This window comes from Salvelinus fontinalis, unplaced genomic scaffold, assembly GCF_029448725.1.
Source record: "Salvelinus fontinalis isolate EN_2023a unplaced genomic scaffold, ASM2944872v1 scaffold_1786, whole genome shotgun sequence".
In the NCBI taxonomy this organism is placed as follows: Eukaryota; Metazoa; Chordata; class Actinopteri; order Salmoniformes; family Salmonidae; genus Salvelinus; species Salvelinus fontinalis.
The window spans coordinates 4,759-27,965 of record NW_026601995.1 but is presented as its reverse complement, the minus strand read 5'-3'; the positions used below and the strand labels follow the sequence as shown (position 1 = coordinate 27,965).

At 42.2% G+C, this 23,207-nt stretch overlaps 2 protein-coding genes across 2 annotated transcripts; both read right to left on the bottom strand.

Annotated features, from left to right (window-relative positions):
• Nucleotides 1–73: 73 nt before the first annotated feature.
• On the bottom strand, nt 74–4,534 carry LOC129850012 (fibrous sheath-interacting protein 2-like). Its single transcript, XM_055916646.1, has 4 exons — nt 3,591–4,534; nt 954–1,016; nt 613–774; nt 74–291 (listed from the first exon to the last, which is right to left on the bottom strand). The coding sequence occupies exons 1-4, from the start codon at nt 3,612–3,614 to the stop codon at nt 166–168; spliced, it is 375 nt and encodes a 124-aa protein (XP_055772621.1). The 5' UTR covers nt 3,615–4,534; the 3' UTR covers nt 74–165.
• Nucleotides 4,535–9,402: 4,868 nt separating this feature from the next.
• LOC129850011 (uncharacterized) lies at nt 9,403–21,256 on the bottom strand. The gene is made up of 15 exons (XM_055916645.1): nt 21,163–21,256; nt 15,569–15,909; nt 15,398–15,469; nt 15,233–15,316; nt 14,962–15,108; nt 14,792–14,872; nt 14,521–14,670; nt 14,354–14,403; nt 14,163–14,232; nt 13,984–14,070; nt 13,792–13,890; nt 13,589–13,669; nt 13,379–13,483; nt 12,818–12,930; nt 9,403–9,460 (listed from the first exon to the last, which is right to left on the bottom strand). Exons 2-15 carry the CDS (start codon nt 15,569–15,571, stop codon nt 9,403–9,405), a joined length of 1,200 nt encoding a protein of 399 aa, XP_055772620.1. The 5' UTR covers nt 15,572–15,909; nt 21,163–21,256.
• Between the last annotated feature and the right edge of the window lie 1,951 nt (nt 21,257–23,207).

The following is a 23,207-nucleotide window of genomic DNA, read 5'->3' as shown; positions in this document are numbered from 1 at the left end:
AGAGAGAGAGAGAGATTCATTTGCACCCTTGCCTTCCACAAGTTTTTCCTGGTGTTGTCACGTGATCAGAAAACCCTTTCCCGATCCATGAGCGACAGCAAGTTACATACACAGTTGAAATAAAACGCATGGAAAGGTGTGTCTTACAATATAGCTTTTGTGTTTTTATAATTGTGCATCTAGAAAGTAGACCACTCTAACCTGCTGGGCACAGCACTGCTTCTCCCACAGCAACTGAACTGACTTGATGTAGCTACTGTAGCGATTGTACTCTTTACACGTACACAGCACCTGAAAGGGAGGAGCCACAAAAGAGCCATTTTTAGAGGAAGTTCATGTGTACAAACACCCAATCCCAAATCTACCTCTAACCTCTACCCCAATATTGATTGATTTTGCCTTTATTTAACCAGGTAAGACATTAAGAACACATTCTCTTTTACAACCTGCACTAACAATGACCATATGCACTTGTAGATTTGGATTTGTGTAAACTAAGCAAAATGGCAAACATTTCACCTAGCCATCATATTGCTTACACCTGTCCAATTTTCTCAGTTCCATATAAGTGTCACTTTAAGATTTTGGAAAGAAAAAGGAGGTTTGCCATGCCTTCTCATTTGAGGTGATGAGGCCTTGCTTCACCAGCCGCTTCTTCCTTTCCGGATGGCGGAAAAAACTCTTCAGGTGTTTGTCGTGGAGGCAGTTATAACTAACATCCATGACTCTCATGTTGGGGTCCAACAGGTCAAACCCGGGGGTCTCCTGATGGAGCTGTGGATTGTGTTTTAACAAACCTCAATGTCAGGGCAATGGATACTACAGTGGGAATGGTTGTGGAATTAGGACTGGAAATGGGAAGGAAGTCATTAAAAATATATAATTAGGTAACATTTCATTTGAAAGAAATTGAGGATCTCAGATCATTTGGAATGTCATACTATCACACTAACCTTCTCCCCCAGTTTTCCTCTGAAGAATACAGGGAATGTCCTCTCTGGGGCTTCCTGTAACCCCTACAAATACAGAGACAATCATGACAAAACTTTTTAGACGTGGGGTTTTGATAGTAGACCCCATCCCTGTCACTTGGTTTGCAATAATTCCACCTTTTGCCAATTCACTTTGCATGAAAAATGTTGAATCAAGCTCATATCTAAAACAAATTTGTTTGATCCATTTACATTGTTAAACTATTCTTAAAGTAGTCAACTAGCCGTAGGCCTACATGATGACTGATTCTGTAGGCTACATATTCATCTCATAGACTTTCATCATCCATCTTTAGAATTATACAAATGTGAAGCGATATTAATATGAAGAACGAACAAAGCATTATCCTAGGCCTACTCACATTTTCTTATTCTTGGCCCGCACTTTTTGACATAGTAGGCATATTGACTAATATTGTAAACAAGTGATGTCATAACGGAAACTTGATTATCCTGTGTCTCCAGAAAAGGTAGGCCCTATGCCCCCCAAACGTCCGCTATCTGATAGACCTATGTTGTTGTACTGATATAAACACTATGAAAGGATATTGTAGCCTTAACCTATTGATATAGTCTACAGGCTTATTTATGGTGTGCCCGCTCCATAAAGCGCAGCTCCAGTTGTGCCTGGGCTTGCTGCAACAGGTGCAGTCTGTTGCCAAGCCTTCCACAGAATCATACCTCAACCCTAAAATGTGATCCACATGTATTCGATTTCGAAACTGTCAAGTTATTTGCAGTGATGGATTTAAAGCATTATCACGACTAACAGGCTGACTACACCAAATGAATTTAGAAATCTATATTATTCAATTATTGCACCCACACTGCTTGGGCGCGCCAACGAGCGTCTGCATAGCAAAGGGCTAAAATAGAAGTCAGTTCTATTTCTGATGCAGATCGCACTGCAAGTCCTGCCTCTCCCATCTCCTCATTGGTTTATAGAAGCAGGTACCCACGTGCCATCTCCTCATTGGTTATACCCAAGTGGGTGACTGAAAAACGAACGAGGTCAGTGGCGGTAACGCACCTAATTTATGAAAGTTGCCAATCGCAATATAAAATCAAGAGAAGAAAAAGCCTGGAAGGAGGAGAGATGACTAGAAACGATTCGGTTGACCGTTTTATGTGTGAATTAATTGGTGGAGTAGAGGACCTTGGTTCACATAGGGTCATGTCTGGCGAGTCAGTGGACACGTTTCCTGCCTCTATTGTATTGTGTTTTGGAGAAAATGGGGGCCGTATTAGCAGTAACTGCAAAAGGTTACTGTGAAACCAAGGTAAATGGCAGTAACTGAACTTAGTGCTTTTTAGCTTGGTTTCAACCTGCCCTTGGCTGCAGTTACTGCGTTTTACCTTGGTATCATAACATTTTATTCTGATAGTGATGCAATCGAACCTGTATGACACTGACTGACAGCTACACACACATACAATACTAATCTAGGGATACAACACCATGACACAGCATTCCCAGGGGGAAATGATGGTTGAACTTGCTCTGAAACGCCGATATCCAGACACTGGTAAGAACTAGCTAGCTAAGTAGATCCGACATCAAAATTAATTAGCTAGCTAGTAAGCTAAGCTAGCTAGCGAGCATAGACTAACAATGCAACCTGCTCTCATAAGATATCTGCAATTGATACTAACGTCAATTAGCCATATAATGACTTATATTCTGAAATTTCATCTGATGTCTTCTTTGAATCAGTACACCATACACACGATTTCTAGCCAGTGACAGCCACCTAGCTAAAACTGACGTGCCTCTACCAAAAGGTCAAAACCTACATAGCTAGCATTAGCATGAAGCAATAGATTTGTGCTATATGTTCCCATAAGAGATGATCAGCAGTTTATACTAGCTTCAATCTATTATACCTATAATTAATATAATCCTTGTAGTTGTATTCTGACATTCAATGGGTTATTTGAATCTGTAACGTTACACCACACACACGATCTCTAGCCAGCTGACGGTCAGTTGGACGTGCACCCCATACTGAATTGTCAAAAGCCACGCACACTCGTTTTCCGGATGAGCGCACACACAGCATTGCTAGCTCATTAATAATATATCTACTCACATGTTCAGGGTTTCTGGTTTTCTTTTATATTCCAGTATTGCGTGACTGTCCTGGTCAGGAAAGTTAAAATCCCAAATTGTATCCATCCCCTTTGTTGGTGGCATATGTAATTAGTACAACAAGCGTTGACATGCCAAACGTGTGCTCAATGTGTCTGCTTCAGTGGCATCTTTACATGAATGCGGAAAAAACTGTTTTGCATGACTTCCACCAATCCCTGTGGTCTAGATGATTAGTATCTATGCGGATCAAAATTGCCTTGTGAGGGTGTATTAGGACAGTACAACCACGTCAATACTAGGTTTTATTCCTGTTAATGTCCTTCCATGTAATTGTTTTGTTATTTGTAAATAAAAATGAATATGTAAGAGCCTTTTTGGGAGCAGGGGATTTACACATAACCTCAGACATGCACCCTTTTCCATACATTTTTCAGTGTAATCAATACAAAAACGGTCTACAGTCAATCATTTCAAGGCTAGGCCTATAGCGATAGAAATTGACTTACTTTTCGGGCCTCGTCGCTGTCCATGCTACAGGTCTAGTCTACGTTGGTCTCCAAAATGAGCCGGTAAAACATCGTACTTCATCTGAGGTTGCCAAAGCTTGAATGCTACTGAATATTAAACTGGCTTAGAAATAAGAATAAAGAGAAATTCAAAACTACAATTGAAATTATTGCGTCACAATACCAGGCAGCCGTTGGCAGTGTACCCATGAGTTTACCAGTCAATTTCCAGGGTTAGAGTTCCAAGCCCATTCTATTCATTCTTATTTCTGTGAGCCCAGGCCTACCCCCATTATGGTGTAATTTGCAGTCCACATCATTAAGCATAAATCATAGACCACAGACGCTGAGACGCACTATTTTGCTGAAAATATATAGATTTTACCCTTTGGTGTAAACTATACAGTACCAGTCAGAAGTTTGGATGCACCCACTCATTCAAGGGTTTTTCTTTATTTTTACTATGTTCTACATTGTAAAATAGTGAAGACATCAAAACTATGAAACACATATGGATTCATGTAGTAACCAAAAAAGTGTTAAACAAATCAAAATATATTTTATATTTGAGATTCTTCAAAGTAGCCACCCTTTGCCTTGATAACAGCTTTGCACACTCTTGGCATTCTATCAGCCAGCTTCACCTGGAATGCTTTTCCAACAGTCTTGAAAGAGTTCCCACATATGGTGAGCAATTGTTGGCTGCTTTTCCTTCACTCTGCGGTCCAATTAATCTCAAACCATCTCAATTGGGTTGAGATCAGGTGATTGTGGAGGCCAGGTCATCTTGTGCATCACTCCATCACTCATCTTGGTCAAATAGCCCTTACACAGCCTGGAGGTGGGTTAGGTCATTGTCCTGTTGAAAAACAAATGACACTCCCACTAAACACAGACCAGATGGGCTGGCGTATCGCTGCAGAATGCGGTGGTAGCCATGCTGGTTAAGTGTGCCTTGAACTCTAAATAAAGCAAAGCACACCCACACCATCACACCTCCTCCTCCATGCTTCACGGTGGAAATCACACATGCAGAAATGATCCATTCACCTACTCTGCGTCTCACAAAGACACGGCCGTTGGATCCAAGAATCTCAAATCGCAGGCTGTCAAATCAAAAGGCACTCCTTCGATAAAGTTGTTTTTGACTAAAATGAAAACATGTCATTTTCACAAGGTTGTGGAGTAACATGTACAACTACCTATTATTGGCTCAAATTCGGGTTGTGCCTTTAGATTGACAATATTAACAACCAATGCAAGAATTTTCCACTTCTCAAACCCCGCCCTGGTCTTCTTGGTTTGATTCAGAAGCATTCAAGAAAGTCTTGTGATGTTGCTCCTCTTGGTTCAGAAATTCTGATGTAACATTAAGCCTTTTGGAAGACATTTACAGGATAATTGTACAGGAATCCTAGACTCTCAGCTTGTATCTTTGGTGCTAAGCTATCAATGCTAGTTAGCTAAGTATCTAAACCTGCTGCATCTGAAATAACTATTGTTTAATGTTAAATACAGCCTCAGTGACTGTTCAAGCAAACAACACTGGAGGCCTATTGGAACTAATAAAAAGTATGAAGTTTACAAGTAATTAAATACAAAAAATATAGGCTATTTGGAAAGGACACAATGGCTGCAACTTCGGTCGGTGATGGTGGGAGTTGTTTTGCCGAATGGACCCATAGGAGTTTGATCCTTGAAAAACAGAAAAATATTGAGTAACTACTCTCATTCTACAGGTTTTTAAGCATCTAGTTACAGACGTTAGACTAAAACATCCAGAGGAACACATAGCAGGGAGCTCCAATATGATCAGTAAACTAGACCGGTTATATAGATCGCTGAAAATTACTGTCAATCATTTCTTGTATTAGTCATCTCAGGGATGGTACATGAAAAATGTAGCAGAAGCAATTTCCGGTTTAGCTCCTCACTAAACAGTCTATAGACATGAAATCAGAAAATTACACAACTGAGTAGGACAAAATAAAACCACCAAAACTCGCAATCGAAAAAAAACTATCAGGGAAATTAAAGATCCAAGTCATCTACCCAAAGGTAGTAACTGCAGGCAAGAGCGAAATGGATTCAATAGGGTTGGTTGTTTGAAGAGTTAAAATGAAAGACTATTTTTTTTTTTTTTTTTTTTTTTTTTTTTTATCCCCTTTTCTCCCCAATTTTCGTGGTATCCAATCGCTAGTAATTACTATCTTGTCTCATCGCTACAACTCCCGTACGGGCTCGGGAGAGACGAAGGTCGAAAGCCATGCGTCCTCCGAGGCACAACCCAACCAAGCCGCACTGCTTCTTTAACACAGCGCGCCTCCAACCCGGAAGCCAGCCACACCAATGTGTCGGAGGAAACACCGTGCACCTGGCCCCCTTGGCTAGCGCGCACTGCGCCCAGCCCGCCACAGGAGTCGCTGGAGCGCGATGAGACAAGGAAATCCCTACTGGCCAAACCCTCCCTATCCCGGACGAAGCTAGCCCAATTGTGCGTCGCCCCACGGACCTCCCGGTCGCGGCCGGCTGCGACAGAGCCTGGGGGCGAACCCAGAGACTCTGGTGGCGCAGTTAGCACTGCGATGAAAACGAAAGACTATTTTTAAATTAGTTTTCAAATAATTTGTTCTGCTTTTAAATTAGTTCTGCTCCTTTTGTTTACAAATCTACAAACGATTCTCTCAACATCCATCACTTCTCTCATTCTTCACATTTTCAACTTTATTTCTGATATTTACGATTTATTTCATTTTGAATTCAATCCTTAAGGCGTGAAATTTAATCCATATTTTTTCCCCAAACAATATACAATATTGTTGCATTCCCTCCCCACCCCCATAACATCATAATAAACATCAAGGGCGTTTTACTAAGACATATGCAATGTACACAACTGAAAACTGCTCCCAAAAAAACATGACACTGCCCTTGCCACCAAACTATACTTGATTTTCAGCACAGGGAAAGACCTCAAATTAAAAATATATTTATGTGATCAAGACAAAGGAGATGATTGTGGACTACAGGAAAAATTACGCACGGCTGAAATGCGGTCACTCTCCATCTTTACCCCTGAAGTGGAAATGCTGTACCCTAGGAAGGACACGGACTGTTGGAAGAACAGACATTTCTCAGCCTTGACGTACAGGTTTTGATATGTTTTACACTTTTTTGGTTACTACATGATTCCATTTGTGTTATTTCATAGTTTTGATGCCTTCACTATTATTCAACAATGTAGAAAATAGTAAAAATAAAGAAAAACCCTTGAATGAGTAGGTGTTCTAATAGCAATAAGGCACCTCTGAGGTTTGTGGTATATGTTCAATATACCACCCCTCCTTGGGCCTTATTGCTTAAATAACCCATATCTCTTTTATAACAGGATATTATCATTGACTATAATGAAAATGCATGTATGAATGAGTCTGATTTACCGTTTTCAATGGCAGGTTCACCTTCTGAAGCCGGATGAGGTTCCCAAAGCGTGCTGCGCACCCACCAAGCTCAGTCCCATCTCTGTACTCTTCCACGATGACAACAACAACGTGATACTAAAGAAGCATCACAACATGGTGGTCAAGACCTATGGATGCCTGTGACACCAGTGGTAGCCCATCGATCTATTCTACAACATTTTAATCAACTTGATTGCTATTGTTCCAAAAGATACAAACAGGGTAATATAACTTGCAACCAGCAGTTGATAGCAATAATCTGTCAATATGCTGATAAATAGTATGTATCTATTATATTGATTTTGAGTCAGAGTGGTATATGAACAACACCCATTGGACTTATAACCATACTTCACTTTTGATTAACTAAACTATTCAAATCTTCAGTAATTCAGATAATTACATCCCCCCTTCATGTCATATATTCTGTGACCAATCAAAGCTGTAAAGTACTGTATCATAAATGCAATCAATGCTAAAATTCAACCCTTTTGATGGCTATAATATCTTGTTGTACCATGAATTTCTCATTGTCTCTTTTAGATGTACTAAACATGGTTTGCAAAACGTACACGTTTTTTTCTTCTTCTTTAATCATACTTTTAACCAGTACAAGTTAGTAACAATGGAAAATGGCAACAACATTTCTTTGGGCCATTTTTGTATGTACAGAGGAACAAACACACAGTGATGTATGGCCTTGTCAACAGATATCTGGAGGACTGTATACTGCTATATTTGTAATAAAATAAACTACACTGAACAAAAAAACGCAACATGTAAAAGGTTGGTCCCATGTTTCATGAGCTGAAATGAAAGATCCCAAAAATGTTCTATAAGCCTAAAAAAAAAAATGCTGAGCATTTCGCCATTGCCAAGATAATCCATCCACATTGAAAGGTGCACCATATCAAGAAGCTGATTAAACAGCATGATCATTACACAGGTGCACCTTTTGCTGGGGACAAAAGGCCACTAAAATGTGCAGTTTTGTCACAACACAATGCCACAGATGTCTGAAGTTCTGGGGGAATGTGCAATTGGTATGCGGACTGCAGGAATGTCCACCAGAGCTGTTGCCAGAGAATTGAATGTTAATTTCTCTACCATAAGTCGCCTCCAACGTCATTTTAGAGAATTTGGCAGTACATCCAACCGACTATTTTCCTGTCCTGCTAGCCATTCAAAATGTAACGATTACTTTTGGGTGTCAGGGAAAATGTATGGAGTATAAAGTACATTATTTTCCTTAGAAATGTAGTAAAGTAAAAGTTGTCAAAACTATAAATAGTAAAGTACAGATACCCCCCAAAACAACTTAAGTAGTACTTGAAAGTATTTTTACTTAAGTACTTTACACCACTGTAGGTGCTTCAATAGAGTCTGACGTTCAGGGGTGGTTGGACATTTAAGATGGGGTGCTGGTGAGCCCCCATTTTAGGTCGTCACACAAATATTCCCCCACCCATGTCCAGGGGTCTCAGTGTTATGTCCCTTGAAATATATGTACTTTTGGTAATACTTGAGTAGGCAACAAATACAATCATCTTAAATTGACATGTTGAATTTTTTTGCCATAGTAAATGGTGTATTGCGCAAATTTCCCTAATGCGGACAGTTTGTGTTACTACCTTACACAAGCTTGCATTTTCACCCTATAAGACAAAATTTTTACCTCAGATTGGTGATGTTAGTCTAAAAGTGTATGGACATCACGATGACATAAGATTGATTGTTTTAAACAGATCAATATCTTAGGTTTTGTACCATTGATTTTTCTAAGCGCTGGGATGCGCAGAACTTAGAACGCAGAGTTAATGAAATGCCCAGGAAATGGCACAGAAAATTTGGGGGTCGTCTTTCCATAAAAGTCAATGGCCACACACCAATACATGGATTTGACAGTCAAACTATTACTCAAATAGCAGTCAACTGTTGTCACCGTTGTTATTCTATAGAGGGTCGTGATTCGTTTAGGTTAACTAACAAAAAAAGTGGTCTGGTCCCTTTTCCATGATGGAAGCCTCCCGAAATCAACATCCACTATTCCAAAATATAGATATAAGCCTTCAAGTACTCATCTAACCAATTTCTTCAGGGCCAGCTAGGCCCCCTGTCGCCCCCCAAGCGCCCTGAATCCCAACCCCCATAAGAAGAAGCCCAAATACGACCTGCCATTGCCCAGTATACATACAAGGTCAGGGGACAACACTGTTTTTTTGTCTTGTAGTTAAACTTGTTCTATGCACAGTTTAAAGGGATAGTTCATCCCAATTACAAAATTACTTAAGTCGCGTTTACATTTAATTTGAAATCCAATGCATCCAAAGTGTACATTAGTCTTTCCTGGTTCATGACATATTTTTTGGTCCCTTTCGGATCACAGCCATGTCAACAGTGGGCGTCAGGCTTGTAAGAGACATGAATTATATGTGAGATTCAGTGAACAAGGCTGGAAGGTGAGATTCTATCTCTCTTAACTACTCATTGTACTGAATAGATAATCATGAGCTAACATTGTACCACCTTATTTGCTGTAACACACAGTTAGTATTTTTTAGGGAAGCAAGGCATTTGTGTAGGATGTGCATTGTAGAGTATGTTCTTTGCATTCTTATTATTATTATTTTATTTTTTGCCCCTTTTCTCCCCAATTTTCGTGGTATCCAATCGCTAGTAATTACTATCTTGTCTCATCGCTACAACTCCCGTACGGGCTCGGGAGAGACGAAGGTCGAAAGTCATGCGTCCTCCGAAGCACAACCCAACCAAGCCGCACTGCTTCTTTAACACAGTGCGCCTCCAACCCGGAAGCCAGCCGCACCAATGTGTCGGAGGAAACACCGTGCACCTGGCCCCCTTGGTTAGCACGCACTGCGCCCAGCCCGCCACAGGAGTCGCTGGAGCGCGATGAGACAAGGAAATCCCTACCGGCCAAACCCTCCCTTACCCGGACGACGCTAGCCCAATTGTGCATCGCCCCACGGACCTCCCGGTCGCGGCCGGCTGCGACAGAGCCTGGGGGCGAACCCAGAGACTCTGGTGGCGCAGTTAGCACTGCGATGCAGTGCTCTAGACCACTGCGCCACCCGGGAGGCCCTTCTTTGCATTCTTTATCATGTATTTCTCATAGAAAGAGTCTATTCATCTAATCTTGTCATTCGATTTCTATGGTGTTTCTCTCCATTAGGACTGGGTATTGGCTCCTACGGGTTACTCTGCCTTCTACTGTGATGGAGAATGCCTCTACCCTCTGTGTTCCTGCATGAACTCCACCACCCACACTATGATCCAACTAGTGGTCAGTATGCACTACTACACCCTCTCTCACATGAACGCTAACATTACTGGTTTCAGTGGGAAAGATGGTAGATGGTTCAGACATTAATGGCAAATATAAAAAACTAAGATACCCAAGTTACTGGAGTCTACAATGGCAGACTGTTAATGTAGAGTAGGAATAGTGAGAAGTAACATTCAAGGCTGAAGCAATTATCCCCTCTAGTGGTATACTTTATACTGTACCAGGTTACTACACACTGATAATACAAAACATTGAGGACACCTGCTCTTTCCATGACATAGACTGACCAAGTGAAAGCTATGATCCCTTATTGATGTCACTTGTTGAATCCACTTCAATCAGTGTAGATGAAGGGGAGTTAAAGAACAATTTTAAAACCTTGAGAGAATTGAGACATGGATTGTGTGTGTCATTCAGAGGGTGAATGGGCAAGAAAAAAGATTTAACTGCCTTTGAACAGGGTATGGTAGTAGGTGCCAGGCACACTGGGTTAAGTGTGGCCAAGGCTTTTGACTCTGTCAATCACCACATCCTCATCGGCAGACTAGACAGCCTTGGTTTCTCTAATGATTGCCTCGCCTGGTTCACCAACTACTTCTCTGATCGAGTTCAGTGTGTCAAATCGGAGGGTCTGTTGTCCGGGCCTCTGGCAGTCTCTATGGGGGGGCCACAGGGTTCAATTCTTGGACCGACTCTCTTCTCTGTATACATCAATGATGTCGCTCTTGCTGCTGGTGAGTCTCTGATCCACCTCTACGCAGACGACACTATTCTGTATATTTCTGGCCCTTCTTTTGACACTGTGTTAACAACCCTCCAGGCGAGCTTCAATGCCATACAACTCTCCTTCCGTGGCCTCCAATTGCTCTTAAATACAAGTAAAACTAAATGCATGCTCTTCAACCGATCGTTGCCTGCACCTGCCCGCCTGTCCAACATCACTACTCTAGACGGCTTTGACTTAGAATATGTGGACAACTACAAATACCTAGGTGTCTGGTTAGACTGTAAACTCTCCTTCCAGACTCACATCAAACATCTCCAATCCAAAGTTAAATCTAGAATTGGCTTCCTATTCCGCAACAAAGCATCCTTCACTCATGCTGCCAAACATACCCTTGTAAAACTGACCATCCTACCAATTCTCGACTTCGGTGGTCATTTACAAAATAGCCTCCAATACCCTACTCAATAAATTGGATGCAGTCTATCATAGTGCCATCCGTTTTGTCACCAAAGCCCCTTACACTACCCACCACTGCGACCTGTACACTCTCGTTGGCTGGCCCTCGCTTCATACTCGTCGCCAAACCCACTGGCTCCAGGTCATGTACAAGACCCTGCTAGGTAAAGTCCCCCCTTATCTCAGCTCGCTGGTCACCATAGCAGCACCTACCTGTAGCACGCGCTCCAGCAGGTATATCTCTTTGGTCACCCCCAAAACCAATTCTTCCTTTGGCCGCCTCTCCTTCCAGTTCTCTGCTGCCAATGACTGGAACGAACTACAAAAATCTCTGAAACTGGAAACACTTATCACCCTCACTAGCTTTAAGCACCAGCTGTCAGAGCAGCTCATAGATTACTGCACCTGTACATAGCCCATCTATAATTTAGCCCAAACGACTACCTCTTTACCTAATGTATTCATTTATTTATTTTTGCTCCTTTGCACCCCATTATTTCTATCTCTACTTTGCACTTTCTTCCACTGCAAACCAACCATTCCAGTGTTTTTTTGTTACTTGCTATATTGTATTTACTTCGCCAACATGGCCTTTTTATATTTTTATTTTGTTTGCCTTCACCTCCCTTATCTCACTTGCTCACATTGTATATAGACTTATTTTTCACTGTATTATTGACTGTATGTTTGTTCTACTCCATGTGTAACTATGTGTTGTATGTGTCGAACTGCTTTGCTTTATCTTGGCCAGGTCGCAATTGTAAATGAGAACGTGTTCACAATTTGCCTACCTGGTTAAATAAAGGTGAAATAAATAAAATAAAGTGTGTCAAGAACTGCAACACTGCTGGTTTTTTCATGCTCAACAGTTTCCCATGTGTATCAAGAATGGTCCACCACCCAAAGGACGTCCAGCCAACTTGACACATGGGCCAGCATCCGTGTGAAACGCTTAGGGCAGCTTGTAGTCCATGCCCCGACAAATTGAGGCTGTTCTGAGGGAAAAGGGTGTGCAACTCAATATTAGAAAGATGTTCCTAATGTTTTGTGCACTCAGTGTATGTAGTCGTACATGTTTTTAAATAGTACACTATCACAACCCACAGTACAAAACCATATAAAGTGTGGGCCTGTAGTATCTGTAAATCAACTAAACGTTTTTTAAAATTTCCATATGCAGAAAGTAAAGCATCATTGTTCATGTAATAATCTAATATTAGCATTATAACTCTAGGAAGAGGAAATGGTCATAAAATCAAATAAATGAAAAGACGGAAACCAAAATGTTTTTGAACTACAACTTGTTTTATTTAAAAATGTCAAATTCAGTGCAAAGTAATGTAGTGCATTGGTGTCTAGATCCCTGTTGGGTGGCAAAGTGTCACAAGAATCCTGTGGGGAGAGAAAACAAGAGAATACATTAAATTAATGGGTGTTAACTAATCAGGGCACAACAAAGCACTTCAAGTCCTCAATTCCTTCAAAAGAGAGAAGGAGAAAGGAGTATGGTCCCTGCAGTAGGACTACATGCTGGCCATGAGGTTCTCCAAGTGGTACTCCAGGAGGCTGGAGAGCTCAGTGACCAGAGACTCTGGGTTAAAGTACCAGGCCAGCTGCTGGCCAAACATGTCATCTAGCAGAGCCATCAGCCCGCCCTGAAGAGAACACCACACAACACATAGAAAATGGCTCTGAGTTACTAGCTAATCAAGAGGAGAGAGAAAATTAGAAATACTCCCCCTAAAATGGCATTGGAACCTGGTTAACCATGAATAAGGAAGTAAAAAGGAAGTACACTTAAGAATATGGAAGTAAAAAGAAGTAATCTCTTTACTCTTACATTGAGCATCAGCAGGTATCTGTCAGCCTCTGGCTCCATGTTGGCAGCAGTGGGCAGGAAGGAGTACAGGAGAGCGTACAGATGCTCCACGAACCCACCAGGGTGCTAAAAGAAACAAAGGAGGAGAAAAGAGAGAATAGAAGAGAAGAGAAATTTAAGAGAAACTGCTAATAGAGATATCAAAACATGTACCAGTGAGATGCTACTTACCACCATCAGGGACTTCTGAGCTGTCATTAACCCAAACAGCACCAGCTCAAAGAGGACATCTATCATGTTCACATGATGGATCTAGGACAAGAAAACACGTTTGGAGAAAATAGGAATGATTTCATATAGATCAGCTACTGTGATGTATAAAAGACATGCATGTGGAAGAACTCAGTGAGACTTGAAAGAATTAATGAACTCACCTTTGCCTCAGCCAGCTCCCTCTCAATGTCATTCCGCTTGGAGGGGTCACTCAGGTAGTCCACAAAGTCCTTATAGGTACGGATGAACTTGGCCTCGTCCTATGACAAAGAAAAGAGCATCTTAGTGAACAGAACATATATCCCCTCAGGGACGCATTCTTTCCCTTGAAAGAGAATGAGTAAGTGAGTTACCATGTGGTTGGCCTGAACCAGTGCGCCCAGGAGGACCTTTCCCGCCACAAACAGACGGTTCCTGCTCAGGGTGGAACCAAGCAGGGTCTAGGGAAGAGGGAAGAGTTAGGGTGAGACATCTTCCTCTAGGAGACAGAACAAGAAGTCTCAGAGAGAAAAAGAAAAGTGGGTCCACTCACAGTGAAGGCCTGGCGCAGGGAGACGAGCCTCAGGGCGATGTCCTCCACTCTCTTGGTGATAAGGTAGAGGCTGTGAAAGGGAGGGAATGGAGCATGTCAACCATTAGAGTCAATGGGGGATAACAGCATTATGACCACTATCCTTCAGTATCTGACAAGCACAGACTACACAGACATTTAGAGGAACTCACTTTAGCAGAGGAACCTCCCTCTCCTCAGGCAGCAGGTCCTCTTCCCAGCCCTACGACAACAAAACAAGCATTCAAAATCAGTGACCAATGCAATGACATAACAAACAATCGGCCAATGGAAGGATCTTAATGCTCCTAGTCAATAGTATGTGTGTGTAACGTCTGACCTCATAGCAGTTGTGGCCCTCAGGCTCTGGGTCAGTGAACTGCTGAGTGGTGGGCGTAGAGAAGGAGGCAGCCTCCGACCACGCTGAAGAGGAGAGAAGCCCGTCCAGCCCCATGTGGAGAGTGGCGTACACCACTGAGACATCAGTCTGCTGCTCAAAACACACACAACACACCTGTTTACCACACACACGTTATTAGAAAACACACCAAATGTAATGCAAAAATGTCCAGTAATGTCTAGTCTATATACATAGGAAATCATTTATTTACCTGGTAGCAGCCAAGCGTCACGTCCACAGACGTCTCGTGGCGGAGGTGAGACGCATAGTGGGTCACCCTGCCAGCCACACGCTGACAGAGAGAGAATACATGTTAAGGCCAAATGGAATAAGTGAAAAAAAGGCTAATCTAATACTATTTCAGTAGTATTTACGGCTTACCTGGATCCAAGTGATGGACTGCACTTTGGTGGCACAGTAGGGGATGCCCTCTGGACTAAGCCTGGCTGTCTCCTTGGAGATGGCCCACACCAGTTGAGTCTCCAGGCCTCTCACCCTACTCACGTGGTGCATCCTCACCACCACCTGCTGTTGAGATAAACAACTAGACAACATCAACAAAACCACTTCAGCAATTGCTGTGACACATTTCCATCAAGATCAAATGACTGACAATGTAGATTAGGATTAAAGTAGTTACAAAGACACATACCTGGGATCCCCCACGCATGTAGGTGATGATGGGGCTGATGAACTGGAAAGTTCTCCAAGCTTTAACCACCGGACCGGCATTGTTCTGCACATTACAATACATTCATGTTGGAAACCGTAAACATTGTAACCGTGATGTGACTGTGTGTGGGGGGGGGTCTCTTACCCTGATCACAACAGGCCCACAGTACAGGGGGCTGAACCTAATCGGAATCAACTGCCATTTGCCAGTGGCCTCCTAAAGCAGAAAGCAGACAAGAGATTTGTTTAATATCAAAGAGACACAACTTGAATATCTGGGATATTTTTCAAACATAAAATGGAGAGCCCTCCTCACCATTCACACTTGACCGCGCCTCCACAATTGCTAAAGACTGGGAGATGACGGAACATACAAGTACGCCAGCCCGCTCAATAACGGAGGGGAGGGAAACATCCAAAGGGGCTGGAGGTGTCACACTCCCTCCTTGGCCATTTCTATCTTGGCTGAGGCAGATCGACGAGACCTCAGTAGCATATTGATTCTCCCGCATAGGGCTCCTGCTAGAGTCAGGTCCAGGAACAGTTGAAATAGAGCTCACAGCCAGGGAGCAAGGAATGCCACTCCTTCTGTCTAAAAGCTTGATAGAGCACGAGGAGGGGCGGCTGCTGGAGGGGAGGTTGGTGTTGGTCTCTTCGCTGGAGAGTAAGGAGGAGAAAGGGGCCAAGGTCAGTTTGACAGGGATGACATGCCCACGACCTACCACAGCACATAAGGTTCCAGAGGAGTCAGTGGCAGTAGGTGGTTTAGCAGATTGTAATTTAGCAGGTGGTGGTTTAGCAGATTGTAGTTTAGCAGGTGGTGGTTTAGCAGGTGGTGGTTTAGCAGGTGGTGGTTTAGCAGGTGGTGGTTTAGCAGGTGGTGGTTTAGCAGGTGGTGGTTTAGCAGGTGGTGGTTTAGCAGATGGTGGTTTAGCAGGTGACGGTTTAGCAGGTGACGGTTTAGCAGGTGACGGTTTAGCAGGTGACGGTTTAGCAGGTGACGGTTTAGCAGATTGTAGTTTAGCAGATGGTGGTTTAGCAGGTGACGGTTTAGCAGGTGACGGTTTAGCAGGTGACGGTTTAGCAGGTGACGGTTTAGCAGATTGTAGTTTAGCAGATTGTAGTTTAGCAGATTGTAGTTTAGCAGATTGTAGTTTAGCAGATTGTAGTTTAGCAGATGGTGGTTTAGCAGATGGTGGTTTAGCAGGTGGTGGTTTAGCAGATGGTGGTTTAGCAGATGGTGGTTTAGCAGATGGTGGTTTAGCAGGTGACGGTTTAGCAGGTGGCGGTTTAGCAGGTGGTGGTTTAGCAGATCGTGGTTTAGCAGATCGTAGTTTAGCAGATCGTAGTTTAGCAGGTGGTGGTTTAGCAGGTGGTGGTTTAGCAGGTGGTGGTTTAGCAGGTGGTGGTTTAGCAGGTGGTGGTTTAGCAGATGGTGGTTTAGCAGATGGTGGTTTAGCAGGTGACGGTTTATCAGATGGTGGTTTAGCAGGTGACGGTTTAGCACGTGACGGTTTAGCAGGTGACGGTTTAGCAGGTGACGGTTTATCAGATGGTGGTTTATCAGATGGTGGTTTATCAGATGGTGGTTTAGCAGGTGACGGTTTAGCAGGTGACGGTTTAGCAGGTGACGGTTTAGCAGGTGACGGTTTGGCAGATTGGGGCCTGGTAGAACGTGGCCAAGTAGCCAGGAGGTTCTTAGTAGAGATCTGACTGGAGGAAGAGTGTGCTCGTTCCTCACTGGACAGAGAACTGCTGCTACAACAAGTTTTGACTGGTTCTTCAATGGAGATTGGGGAGGACTTACTGTCAGGACTCTGAGTGAGACAGATCACATTGACTTTGGAGAGTAGGGAGGTACAGCTGACAGAGCCCTGGGTTGAATCTTCGTTGGTGTCTTTGCTGATGGGGAGCATACTCTCTGCATCACTTTCTGAAGCTCTCAGCCTTATAAGGTCAACCAAGGCAGGGATAGATGAGCTAGATGATCCCTGGCTGGAGGGGAAGCTGGTGTTGGAGGAGGAGAAACTGGCCAAGGTCAGTTTGACAGGGATGACATGCCCACAACCTACCACAGCAGATAAGGTTCCAGAGTAGTCAGTGGCAGTAGGTGGTTTAGCAGATTGTGGTTTAGCAGGTGGTGGTTTAGCAGATGGTGGTTTAGCAGATGGTGGTTTAGCAGGTGGTGGTTTAGTGTTACACCCCTGAACAAGGGGGGAAAGAATCACAAGAGTGATAGGTTAATGTTTACTCATTGAGAACTTTTAGTGCAATCATTTTACATAAGTAACACATTTTACAGAATAACAGATCTACAGGAAATAGATAGTTTTATTCAAGTCACAACAGTATACACTGTACATCACTGAAACAAATACTATTTTCAATATAACTGTCAAGCACAAAGCTTTAACTCAGTAAACCATAACTCAATTTATCAACAGGCAATAAAGTGTTTGAAAAACAATTACACAAATAATGCCGCAAAATATCTTACTAACGCACATGTTCATTCACAATCGACATAAAATGGCAGCTACGTAGCAGTAGGAAGCTAGCTGCAACCGAGCACGGCTCATATTACTCTCTGCAAACTTAACTAACTTCCTCAATATGTTACTAAGACACACCTTAAACACTCTTGACATGTTAGCAAGTTATTACATTAAAATTACTCGTTTTAATCATCAATAACGTACCTGAACAAGGGGGGAAAGAATCACGAGAGTGATAGGTTCATGTTTACTCATTGAGAACCTTTAGTGCAATGAGAAAAAGACCGCGAATTCTCCGTGAACTTGAGTGGAGAACAGAGCAATCAATCTCAGGCTCATAGATTAAGAGCATTTACTAGATCACAGATTAACACTTTTACCCACGACAACATAAAGTAATCAACATAACGTTTACACATTCCTCTCACAATTCGTACCCTTTGTATGCTTGACGGATTTGAACACAATTATATAAATGTTATCAATCTATCAACTAATACTGAATGCATGATCTTCTTAACCTTAGATGTTTTAAGATCCTCACATACTATGAATTTACTAATACTGTTTAATGTATAACAGGCTATTAGTATTTCCTTTAACCTGTCACATTATCAGATTGGGGCATGGCAGATTGGGGCCTGGTAGAACGTGGCCTAGCAGCCAGGAGGTTTTTATTAGAGATCTGACTGGAGGAAGAGTGTGCTCGTTCCTCACTGGACAGAGAACTGCTGCTACAATAAGTCTGGACAGCAGTGACTGGTTCATCAATGGAGATTGGGGAGGACCTACTGTCAGGACTCTGAGTGAGACAGATCACATTGACTTTGGAGAGTAGGGAGGTACAGCTGACAGAGCCCTGGGTTGAATCTTCGTTGGTGTCTTTGCTGATGGAGAGCATACTCTCTGCATCACTCTCTGCAGCTCTCAGCCTTATAAGGTCAACCAAGGCAGGGATCAGGATGCTATTTACCTCCTCCAATACTGAGCTTGTTATGTGCCCAATCATGAGCAGCAAGTCCCTAACAGTAATCTGTATATATGAACACAGAAAGGTACATCAACGGAATTGATATAGATTTACAGTATGTTGGAAATCAAAACACATGTTAATCCATATCAAATTTTAAAAAACGTAAATATAACAAGTATACCTTTCATATTTTGTAGCAATTACTCTATATCAAATGTGTGGTCTCCATTGTTGCAACTTAATCATCCTCCTCATCTAGAGGTTTTACATTTACCAAAGTGGCAAACGCATATTACATCATATCATCCAAATACAGTGGCAAGACAAAGTATATGAACCCTATTGGAATTATCTGAATTTCTGCATAAATTGGTCATAAAAATTTATTTAATCTTCATCTCAGTCACAACAACAGATTAACACATTCTGCTTAAACTAATAGCACACAAATTATTGTATTTCTATTGTCTATACTGAATACATCATTTAAACATTCACAGTGTAAGTTGAAAAAGTATGTGAACCCCTAGGCTAATGACTTCTCCAAAAGCTAATTGGAGTCAATTAGAGTACAATCATTGAGACCAGATTAGAGATGTTGGAGATTGGAGATGTTGGAGATGTTGGTTAGAGCTGCCCTAAAAAAACACTCAGTTTGCTATTCACAAGAAGCATTGCCTGATGTGAACCATGTCTCAAACAAAAGAGATCTCAGAAGACCCAAGATTAAGAATTGTTGACTTGCATAAAGCTGGAAAGGGTTACAAAAGTATCTCTAAAAGCCTTGATGTTCATCACTCCACGGTTAGACAAATTGTATATAAATGGAGAAAGTTCAGCACTGTTGCTACTCTCCCTAGGAGTGGCCGTCCTGCAAAGATGACTGCAAGAGCACAGCGCAGAATGCTCAATGAGGTTAAGAAGAATCTTAGAGTGTTAGCTGAAGACTTAAAGAAATCTCTGGAACATCCTAACATCCCTGTTGACGAGTCTACGATACGTAAAACACTAAACAAGAATGGTGTTCATGGGAGGACACCACGGAAGCAGCCACCGACTGTCCAAATAAAAACATTGCTGCACGTTTGAAGTTCGCAAAAGAGCATCTGGATGTTCCACAGCGCTACTGGCAAAATATTCTGTGGGGAGATGAAACTAAAGTTGAGTTTTTTTAAAGGAACACACAACACTGTGTGGAGAAAAAAAAAAGCACAGCACACCAACATCAACATCAAAACCTCATCCCAACTGTAAGACAGGGTCTTGAAAAAGGGACATTTCTTTTTTTGTACTTTTTCCACCCTGCACTGTGAATGTTTACACGGTGAGTTCAATAAAGACATGAAAAAGTATAATTGTTTGTGTGTTATTAGTTTAACCTCTACTTCCTCACAAACCCGGTTCCGGGAGCACTTATACCAGTAAAAAAGCTGACTAGCATAGGCTAGCATAGCGTCACAAGTAAATAGTAGCATCAAGTATCTAATAGTTCTTACTTTTTGATGAACTCTCATCAGAATTTTGGGAAAGGTGTCCTTTGTCCAAAATAATCGTTGCTAGGTTGTAGAATGTCGTCTTCAACGTTGCAATTAGCAGTAAACATTAGCAATGTGGGCCAGAGATACCCAACTTCCTACAACGCCACGAAAATAAATACCCAAAAATCGCAATATACTGACATAAACTGATATAATTCGGTTCAAAATAACAAGATTATGATGTCTTTAAAGCCTATATCGAATAAAAACACAGCCGGAAATGTCTAAGATCTATAACCGATGCTTCCAGTAGAATGTGCCAAGGTCCTCAGTGCGTCAGAGCGAAGGGGAAAAGAACGATACACGTCTTTGACAAGGGATTTATAACCTTTGGGAACTACGTAGAGACTCCATTTCAAGTCTCCCTATTCGCTAACAACCAGGGGAAGGCGTATGCAGTGCATCTCAACCAATAGAAGACAGGCAGAGTTATACACAGGTCTGAGAGCAGGTTGGAAAATTTGGCATTCTCACATCCACATAGGGAAATTGCTCTAAGTCCAGTTCTGTTTCACTCACAGATATAATTCAAACGGATTTAGAAACTAGAGAGTGTTTTCTATCCAATAGTAATAATCATATGCATATTGTACGAGTAAGAATTTAGTACGAGGCAGTTTAATTTGGGAACGTCAAGATTACATAGTGCTAACAGCTCCCCCTATTGACAAGACGTTTTAAGCAGACTGTGTTTGTCTAATGTTGTGACTTAGATGAAGATCAGATAACATTTTATGACCAATTTACGCAGAAGTCCAGGTAATTCCAAAGGGTTCACATAGTTTTTCTTGGCACTGTACTTGGATATGGATTTCCCAGGAGATGGGAGACAGGGAAGCAGTAATATGTCTACAGCCCCCAAAGAATGAAAGCTGGGAACATGTCCATGACCAAAATGACCTACCACTGACGGGCTAGCTGAATGTGGTGAGCAGGTCGTCGCAGTCGACAAGGTTCCAGAGTGATCAGAGTCACTGCTAGGTCTTTCAGTTGGTGGTCTGGCAGAACGTGATCTGGTGGTTTGTGGTCTGGCAGTATGTAGCCTAGCAACCTCGAGGTTCTCAGTCGAGATCTGACTGGAAAGAGTGTCCATCGAGGAGGTGGAGTGTCTGAAGGGAAAGTCCATTCCCAGAGGTGTGTGTGTCTCCATGCCCAGGGGTCTCCAATCTCCCGGCGGATGGCGGAAAAAACTCTTCAGGTGTTTGTCGTGGAGGCAGTTATAATCAACATCTATGACTCTCATGTTGGGCTCCAACAGGTCAAACCCGGGGGTCTCCTGATGGAGCTGTGGATTGTGTTTTAACAAACCTCAATGTCAGGGCAATGGATACTACAGTGGGAATGGTTGTGGAATTAGGACTGGAAATGGGAAGGAAGTAATTAAAAAGATATAATTAGGTAACATTTCATTTGAAAGAAATTGAGGATCTCAGATCATTTGGAATGTCATACTATCACACTAACCTTCTCCCCTAGTTTTCCTCTGAAGAATACAGGGAATGTCCTCTCTTTGGCTTCCTGTAACCCCTACAAAGACAGAGACAGTCATGACAAAACTTTTTAGACGTGGGGTTTTGATAGTAGACCCCATCCCTGTAACTTGGTTTGCAATAATTCCCCCTTTTGCCAATTCACTTTGCATGAAAAATGTTGAATCAAGCTCATATCTAAAACAAATTTGTTTGATCCATTTACATTGTTAAACTATTCTTAAAGTAGTCAACTAGCCGTAGGCCTACATGATGACTGATTCTGTAGGCTACATATTCATCTCATAGACTTTCATCATCCATCTTTAGAATTATACAAATGTGAAGCGACATTAATATGAAGAACGAACAAAGCACTATCCTAGGCCTACTCACATGTTCTTCTTCTTTGCCCGCACTTTTTGACATAGTAGGCATATTGACTAATATTGTAAACAAGTGATGTAATAACTGAAACTTTATTATCCTGTGTCTCCAGAAAAGGTAGGCCCTATGCCCCCCAAACGTCCGCTATCTGATAGACCTATGTTGTTGTACTGATATAAACACTATGAAAGGATATTGTAGCCTTAACCTATTGATATAGTCTACAGGCTTATTTATGGTGTGCCCACTCCATAAAGCACCTCCAGTAGTGCCTGGGCTTGCTGCAACAGGTGCACTCCACAGACTCATACCTCAACCCTAAAATGTGATCCACATGTATTCGTTTTTCGAAACTGTCAGTTATTTGCAGTGATGGATTTAAAGCATTATCACGACTAACAGGCTGACAACACCAAAATGAATTTAGAAATCTATATTATTCAATTATTGCACCCACACTGCTTGGGCGCGCCAACGAGCGTCTGCATAGCAAAGGGCTAAAATAGAAGTCAGTTCTATTTCTGATGCAGATCGCACTGCAAGTCCTGCCTCTCCCATCTCTTCATTGGTTTATAGAAGCAGGTACCCACGTGCCATCTCCTCATTGGTTATACCCAAGTGGGTGACTGAAAAACGAACGAGGTCAGTGGCTGTAATGCACCTAATTTATGAAAGTTGCCAATCGCAATATAAAATCAAGAGAAGAAAAAGCCTGGAAGGAAGAGAGATGACTAGAAACGATTCGGTTGACCGTTTATGTGTGGAATAATTGGTGGAGTAGAGGACCTTGTGCATTTCAGGTAAAATAACAACTCAATGTTTATATCCCAGGACAAATTAGCTAGCAACAGCAAGCTAGCTAAATAGGACAAATTAGCTAGCAAGTGCAAGCTAGCTAGCTAAATTGCCATAAATGTTTAATGCTTTTCGACCTGTCCCCAATTTAATGTAATTGGTTCAGAGTTTGGTTTGATATTTTAACCTGCGTGTCGTGATCTCGTTTGGTGTGGGAGGACAAAATAAATGTATGCACGATGGCGCACGCGCGCATCTGGTTTGGGTTCTGTGTTACAGACAGTTTTTTGTGGTGCTT

Coding starts and splice junctions, on each gene's coding strand:
- LOC129850012 (XM_055916646.1), bottom strand. CDS start 3,614: ATGGACAGCGACGAGGCCCGAAAA. Junction 1,017..3,590: donor ACAGCGACGAGGCCCGAAAA/GTAAGTCAATTT, acceptor CTGTATTTGTAG/GGGTTACAGGAAGCCCCAGA. Junction 292..612: donor TCATCACCTCAAATGAGAAG/GCATGGCAAACC, acceptor CCTCCCTTTCAG/GTGCTGTGTACGTGTAAAGA.
- LOC129850011 (XM_055916645.1), bottom strand. Junction 15,317..15,397: donor GTGGGCCTGTTGTGATCAGG/GTAAGAGACCCC, acceptor TGTAATGTGCAG/AACAATGCCGGTCCGGTGGT. Junction 14,233..14,353: donor AGGGAGGTTCCTCTGCTAAA/GTGAGTTCCTCT, acceptor TCCCTTTCACAG/CCTCTACCTTATCACCAAGA.